The sequence below is a fragment of the Onychostruthus taczanowskii genome, unplaced genomic scaffold (assembly GCF_017590055.1).
Source record: "Onychostruthus taczanowskii isolate IOZ18803 unplaced genomic scaffold, ASM1759005v1 scaffold134, whole genome shotgun sequence".
In the NCBI taxonomy this organism is placed as follows: Eukaryota; Metazoa; Chordata; class Aves; order Passeriformes; family Passeridae; genus Onychostruthus; species Onychostruthus taczanowskii.
This window is the reverse complement of record NW_024498507.1, coordinates 678,807-686,838: the sequence shown is the minus strand read 5'-3', so window position 1 is coordinate 686,838 and position 8,032 is coordinate 678,807. Positions and strand designations below refer to the sequence as shown.

At 40.3% G+C, this 8,032-nt stretch overlaps 1 protein-coding gene across 1 annotated transcript; it reads right to left on the bottom strand.

Moving 5' to 3' along the window:
* Positions 1–713: 713 nt before the first annotated feature.
* On the bottom strand, positions 714–8,001 carry CUNH9orf64 (chromosome unknown C9orf64 homolog). The gene is made up of 4 exons (XM_041397048.1): positions 7,562–8,001; positions 6,305–6,564; positions 2,676–2,871; positions 714–1,428 (listed from the first exon to the last, which is right to left on the bottom strand). Exons 1-4 carry the CDS (start codon positions 7,896–7,898, stop codon positions 1,196–1,198), a joined length of 1,026 nt encoding a protein of 341 aa, XP_041252982.1. The 5' UTR covers positions 7,899–8,001; the 3' UTR covers positions 714–1,195.
* Positions 8,002–8,032: the final 31 nt, after the last annotated feature.

Sequence of the window (8,032 nt, the reverse complement as noted above, 5' to 3'; positions counted from 1 at the left end):
GGCGGCGGCGGGCGGCCCGCGCTGTTCGCGGCCCCTCGCTAGGCAACGGCCGCCATGGCCCGCCGCGCGCACAGCGCCTCCAGCGGCGGGACGAGCGCGGGCGGGGCGCGGCTGGCGGGCTCCCGGCCCTTCTTCCCGCCCTGCCCGGGTCTCGGCCGCTCCGTCCGGGAAGGACGGTGAGGCGCTGGAGCGTGTCCACAGAAGAGCAACGGAGCTGAGGAAGGGTCTGGAGCAAAAGTGCTGTTAGGAGCGGCTGAGGGAGCTGGGGGTGTTTAGCCTGGAGGACGCTAAGGGGGACCTTACTGCTCTCTACAACCGCCTGAAAGGAAGAGGTAGCAAGATGGCGTTCGGCCTCTCCTCACAGGCAACAGGTGCCAGTACAAAAGGAAATAGCTTCCAGGTTGTGATAGGGAAGGTTAAGGTTGGACATCAGGAAAAATTTCTTCACAAAAAGGGTGATTAAATATTGGAACAGGCGGCCTTGTCAGGTGATGGAATCACAGTCCCTGGAGGTGTTTAAGGAAAGACTGGACGTAGCACTCAGTGCCATGGACAAAGTTGTGTTTGGTCACAGGTCACACTTGATGATCCCAGAGATCTTTTTCAACCTAAGGGATTCTGTGATTCCTCCCCTCCCTTCCTACCTCCCTCCCTGCATGGACTGAGACCCTCCATCTCACCCCTAGCAGTAAAAACACAGATACACCCCCATGGCACATCTGTCACCGCACTGTTTATTGGACAATTGGACGGGTTACACTTCCATCTCTGAGCAGTAAAGCATCTGCCAAGCACCTGCCACCTCTGTGCAGGTATAAGAGGGGACAAGCAGGAACAGGGAGAGGCTGAGGAGCAAGGTACACCACAGGATCTGCACACATATCTGGCTGTGCGCACAGGTAGCGCACAGGTACACCAATACAAAGGTCAAAGCAGGAGTAATAAACCCTACCTTAACATGGGTTGCCTGCAAAGTTTACACTGTTAATTCCAGTCAGGGCAAGAAAAAAATTAAAAGAAAGGTAATAACAAGGTAATAAAACAATGCGGGAACAAAAGGCACGTTGTTACTACATCACTAGAAAGCAAGCATTTGATTTAACCGTTCCAAATTACTGCATAACAAATCACCCTATGAAAAGCAAAACCTCAGTTCAAAAGATAAGGCAGCAATACAAGAGCTACCAGATTGCACTTAGTAATATATACACCGTACTCGGTGGAATGGGATATCTTTCATCTCTGCCCTGTGATCCCTGGCATAATCCCAAAGATAATAATCGAGTAAAACGGCATTGATCTTTTCATGCATGTCCTGACCCTTCTTCTGATAGAGCTCCTGAAGGTGCTTACAAATCAATGCACAACACCAAATAGAACAGCCACGGATCTCTACCTCTTCTTTGTCTCCAGACTGGAAAAGTGTTCCTGCAGACACAAGAAACAGCAATGCATTTACATGGAACAGACAGAAGGCCAAGGACTGACTAAATTTGTGATTTTTTTTCCCCTTCACATTTATTCTGTTCTAGGATTCTAGTTCTCATGACTTAGCCAGCAACTGTTAACAATGTTGCTATACATTTTCTAACTGTTACTTTAATTTTACCATACTGCACTTAGAAGCTTCCCTCGCATTCAATTCAAGCGACATCCTGTATTCTAAGGAACTGCTTTAGGAGCAGGGTGTACTGCAAATCATATGATCATTTCTTTGCTTTCAGAGATAAAAAAGATAGTCTTTTATTACAGTATACTTTTTAGTATATAATTATTATACTTCATAGTATATTTTCTACCAGGATGACTGAAGTCTAAGATTTTAAAATTAAAAACAAACAACCCCCCAAAAGAATTGCATGTAGAGAGAAACAGTGGAATTATTTAAATGGCAATGATCTCATTAGGATTCATGGAAGGACAAAATATCTATGAGGTCTATTTAGTTATATAGATTACATAAAGACATAAATACATGTACAGCCATTCTTTTAAAGTTCATAGGCGACTGCACTAATATGTTTATATTCCTGAGTATTTCTGAAATTGCATAATAGCAGTTCTACATTTAAAAACAATCACTTTACAGTGCAAAAGAGATTGGCTTATTTTTATTCACTAAAATTCAGGGTTGGTAAGTATTGGGAAGATGAGACCATACTTAAAAAATGAGATCCTAATAATGTACAATTAACTTCATTTAAAGCAATATTTTTTTTAATGGATGCTTATAATATTACTTGGCTTATTAACTAGCAGTTCAGAGGAATTCCCATGCTTTTACAAATTTGAATTAATGACAAAATCATTGTTTCTTTTATGTAAACTTAAAAAATTGTAACTATTCTCATTCTGAAAAGTGGTTTTCCAACAGCAGCTTTTCAGAAACTCATTCAGAAACTCAAATTATCTTTGAGTCTCTTTAATCCCTCCCTTATCGATGTTTAATACACAAAACAGTTAGGTCTTTATAAAAAAGTAACCTTGAGATCTCACTCAAGATCATAGTTAGAGAAAAAGTTCCTTTCTGTTACCTCATCAGTACCTAAGATATCCATGGAGGAAAAAATCTGACACATAACCATTACATGGATAACCTATTACATTTTAGAACTAGCCTTAGTCTGCAATATCGGGCAGTAAGATTACTTGATATTAGCAAGGACAGAACAAACCTTCACGTAGTTTCTTCATTAATTTTTCAGAATACTTCATTGCTTTTAAGTGAACAAGAACTTGTGGAATTCTGTAGTCAGCAAATATCGTCAGACTGGAAATATCATCAAAAGAGCCATCTCCTTTGCCTTCTAAAACACTCCATGTGTCAGCCACAAGTATTTGCGCCCGTTTGTAGAAAGACACCTTCTTTTTCTGAAGAAAGAAAATTTTGGATTGTTTAAGTGCCTGATCAATAAATATAGCAAATAACACATTAAGCACATCATATTGTTAAGCAAACATTACTTAACTAAAACAGAATAAAACTGCAACACTCTTAAATATTTTAAAATCTAAACAATATCAATCTACAAACATGGATTATGTGGAATGCCCATAAATAAACTGAAATAAAAAAGTAACATAATGAAAGTGACTGCAGCAAATAAAAATTGTTTAGAATGTGCCTGGATCTCAGAACATGTTCATAGTTGTTTACTGCCACTTGGCAAACACTGTAGTTGAACGTCCAGCAACTTTAATTTTCAGAAACTCTACAGTACATCCAACCTTTTAATTTGACAAGAGAAGCATAATAGGCATGTACCAGGCAATTAAAACATTTTGTTAATCCATTTATCTGTACTGTTAATCCATTTACTGTTAAAGAAATAGAATTCTGGTGAAAACTTTAATGAATGCTCCTCTTTATTTACTGCCAAGATGCTGTAACTATTCCTGACAGCAAATCACATTTTTTGTCCTTGAATGATATTCTCCAAAAACACCAGGAAGTTCAACTACATTTCAAAGAACAACTTCCAAAACATCCTCAAAACTCCTGCCTTCCCTGTGCCTCATTCTATACTTGACATAGATGCACAAACTTACTTATAGAGAACACACATGATTTTGTACTTTAAATAACAAAACACCACTTTAAACATCATACGAGAAGTGGTAACAAGTAAATGATTAACAGACCAAATTTTATCATAGCTCCTACTGTCCCAAAGCAAGGGTGTCATTCTTTCACAGCATTAGGAATTTTCCAGTAGTAAAGTACTGATTTGTCTCTAGCACCACACCATTTCACAAGAGTAGAGGAAGGCAGAATTAGAACAGAACTTTTCATTTCATGCTGTAGCTTAATTAGGAAAAAAATATTGTCTGGGACTCATCACTGAGCAGATAAATTTGTAATTTCATTGTTTCAATTGTTAACTTTTATGTTGTACAGAACATATTAAGTTTATACAAAAATGTCAATATGAAAAAGACTATGAAGCATTTCAAGTAAATTTTCCCACTATTTATCAGAAAGCATGAAAAGCACTAGGTGGATGATATATATGTCAAATTGGAAAAACTTAGGAACTTCTTTACTGTGCAAGTGACTGCACTGGCACAGATTGTTTAGAGAGATTGTGGAGCCTCCCTCATGGGATATACTCAAGAACTGTCTGGACACAATCCTATGCCATGTGCTCTGGGATGATCCTGCTTGAGCAGGGAGGTTGGACCCATTTATGGTATGGCTCCTTGAACTCTTACCTAGTCTCTGATTCCGTCTGTGAAAGACAGTAAAGATAGTACAATTTATCAAAAATGGAACTTTTTTCAACATGGCAATACGACTATATCTCTTTTAACTTTTTTCTGCAACACTTTGCCTTTCCAGGAAATAGCACCACATACAGCAGCATTTGCATCTTCTCTGCAGTGCAATGTGCTAGTATTAAGGAATATATCTAATTATAACCTACTGACATTAAAAGAAAGGAGGAGTCTTGGCAAAGAGCAAAATGCGATAGCACAGCCATTAAAAGAAAAAGCAAAGAATAGGATCATGAGAATTTTACAACCTCAGTCTCATGTGATGGATGGTAAGTAAAAGATGAATACATGAAATATAGGGGAAGATCAGAAAGGACTCCACTAAGTCTCTGTCAGAACACAAAAACCCTGATATAAGAGTACAATATAGTCTAAAACTAAACTGCTGTTGGGAATCAAATACAGCACAGCTTCTAAATATGTATTATCCACCAAGGAGAAAAAATGTTTTGGAGATATTGGTCTTGGTTTGCATTTTCTTTTTCAGAAAAACTAACACTGGCAATTTCTGGGATTACAAGTGTAAATATTAAAAGTATTTTCTATATGTATTTGAAAAACATACAGTCAAATAACTGAGCTAATTTTAGAAGCTTCCCTTAAAGGCCAGCTGTAGCAGTCTGCGATAGTATGATCCTAATGGAGGACTTAATTTATATATGCTTTTCCTTTGGAGAGTTACTGAAAAGCACTGGTTTGCTGTTGGATATTTCACCATCTTTCCAGTTCCCTCCTAACCCTTCAGAAGTCTTACTTGTGAGAGCTCAACCTGCTACCATAAAAATAATGTGACCCATGTCACCACCTTCAAAATACACATCTTGCTAAGTGAAAGCAGAAAAAAAGCTTCCATATTCATGCAACAGGCTTTATTACTAAGTCAGTGCTTACAGTCTGGGATCATTTTTGGAACAGCTTTTCACTCTGTAGTCTGCTGCTGCTTTTAAGGAGGCTTGCTTTATAAAGCACTCATCATCATCTCATGAAAGATATAACATCAATGAATACAGTCACTATAAAGATAAGAAAATATCACTTTACTTAGAAAACATTCCCTTTTGGATCATAAAAATTGTCAAAAATTACTTTTTATGTTAAAAAAAACTCAAATAAACCCAAATAAATGAAACCAGTAGCTTCAAAGATTCATCCAAAAGAACCTCTACTTTTTTTTTGTAAATATATTTTGCTTCACAGTAGGAGACGAAGGAATATAAAATGACACCTCCTACTGAAGGGCAATAAATGCAATAGGTTCAAAGCTTCAGTGACTGGTATTCCAAGAAGCTGAAAAGACTGCACAGACCAGTGGCATAGGCAGTACTGTCACTAACAAAGTCTTCTAGATTTCATGATGTAACAGCTGAGTACTACTTCACATGCAACTGAGCACACGAGCTGCTACATAAGTCATAGGTGCTAAATTAAAACCATGCCAGTATAGGTGAAAACTGGGAGACAAAAAATATCAGATGATCCCTGCTTAATCACTTAATCAGTTCCCATCAGTTTCTTTCAGTAAACATATAGGTATACTGTCAACATTTGTAAAAAAATGGGTTACTTCTAATCTGTAGTGATTTGAGTAATGTCTGTTGAATCAACAGCCGTTAGAGGGTGGAGTCCCAGTAGCTGTGCATTAATTCTACCAGAGTTTCACTTCCTTCATTAGCTGCAGAGAACCTTAAGGTAAAAGAAAAAGAAGATGGTGGGAGGAGGGTTGTCAGCAATTCAAGCGAAGTGAGGAAAAAAAAAAAAAAAAAAAGGAAAAAGGATTCCTATTTTTCAGGCAGGATTATCTCAAATACTATGCATTTTTAAGGAGTACAAAGGAGGTGTGATCTAACTGGGAACTCAGAGTATACCAAAATAAATTACAGTAAATTGATAAAGAGACAGCACATGAGAAAAAAGGTATGCCTCTGGTGGGAAAAAGAAAGTGACTCTTGTCCTGACTAGTAGACTATCAAGTGTCTTTTACTGTTACTAAATAGTAGGATTTTTTTCCAGAGTTTTAGAATTAGCTTACCTCAAATACAGCTTCATCTCTGTAAGAAGGAAAATTTTCCAGTATGAGATGTAGCAGTTTCTGAGCACTCTTCTCACTCATTTTAACACAGGTGAGGAAAGACCCTCCAAATTTCTCTAACAGAACTATTCCACTTTCGTTCAGCACCCGGTGTCTTTCTTCAATCAAAGGCAAAGGCACTTCTGTGTCAGAGCGAAATACGTGCCTAACTTGGTCAAGCGTCATGGTAGCAAAATAGGACGCACTGGTGATAGGTATTCCTTCAGAAAAGTGAAAACAAGCTATTTAGGCTATCATATAACATAACATATAGACCTAGTGCAGTGGTCTGCTAAAGGAAAGCACTTCTATAGGAAGATCTAAGAAGTCCATCAACTCTTAAACCCACCTTTGCTTTCAGCAATAACTGCCTCCACAGAGCTGCTCAGAACAAAATTTACGAGTGCATACCATGTTTTCTTCAACAGCAAACTTCCAACATACAACCATAGAACTGTTGTTACGTTTTGTACGTAATTCTTCCCAGCTGCTTGGTTTTTGTATTTTAAGTGTGATGTTTACATAGCACACTGGCAAATACAGTCAGCACTTAACTAGTTTAGTCAGAATAGGCCTGTTTTCCCATGGATCCTAATCATGCTGTGGATTTACAAAAAGTATCTTAATGCTAATACCCTTAATTTACTAAATAACTATGCAGAAAATTAATTAAAACTTTCATCTATACCTACTAACAGTTGGGTTTTTTGTGAGAACAGCAAAAAGAGTGAGTGCTAAAGTACTGGGTTTAAATCCAAAAGTTTAAAATACTGGTTTTAAAATACTGGTTTGAGGGGCATATGGGTTTTCAGATTTACTTTAGACACTGCTATTTGATTAGTCTAGAGGATTCTTGCTTTATGCCTCAGTTTTTCATTTGCCACGGAAATATGTAACTTAAGAATACATGTGAAATAACCCAAGTCATGCACAGCTGACTACTGGCAATCCTTAAAGTCTTTTGAAAGGAAGAGATAACCCAGATACAGCCACGAGTTAGGTAGTTTCAGTACAAGAGTATTTTGAAAGCACTTCCAGTTCCCCTCCCCAAGCTCAACGGGACGCCTGCACATACAGAGCTACTGACACAGCGAGCAGCAGTTTCCAAGAGCGTGTCCCAGATCCGAGGCGCCGCTTTCATGTAATACACGACGCTCGGCTCCCGACGCCCCTCGCCCGCAGCCCCGGCCCGGTCCCGCTTCCCCGGCGCTCACTGACCGTCGTCCAGGGCCCTGTTGATGGCGGCGCACAGCGACCAGTAGCCGCTGTAGGTTTTATCCTTGTACTTCACAAGGTACTTGCGCTCCTCCTGCTCGGACCAGAAGGAGAAGTTGAGGGTATCCACTAGGAACACCCAGTCTACAGCCTCCTTGTCGGCAGCCCGGGGGTTCAGCTCGTGTAGGCTTTTCCACCCCGCCAACCCGAACTCCGCCGCCGAGGCTTTGTCGAACAGGCTCTCCGCCACCCGCCGCGCTCCCTCCTCGTCCACGGAGACATCTTTGCTGAGCTCGGCTATGAACTTGGCAGACTCCAGGGGAGACGGGAACACCTCCATGCTTGGCAGGAAACACGCACGCTGCCGAGGCCAGCCTCTCCGCCGCGATTCCCGCGGGGCGCGCACGGGGAGCGGCTCCGGCCGCCCGCCTCGCTCCCCGCCCCGCGGTGCTGCCTCTGCGCGCAGGCGCGGGC

Excerpts from the sequence above, each read along its gene's own strand:
- CUNH9orf64 (XM_041397048.1), bottom strand. The coding sequence starts at position 7,898 with ATGGAGGTGTTCCCGTCTCCCCTGGAGTCTGCCAAGTTCATAGCCGAG. Across the intron at positions 6,565-7,561 it reads CAACAGGGCCCTGGACGACG|GAATACCTATCACCAGTGCG; the intron begins GTCAGTGAGCGC and ends ACTTTTCTGAAG. Across the intron at positions 2,872-6,304 it reads GAGATGAAGCTGTATTTGAG|AAAAAGAAGGTGTCTTTCTA; the intron begins GTAAGCTAATTC and ends TTCTTTCTTCAG.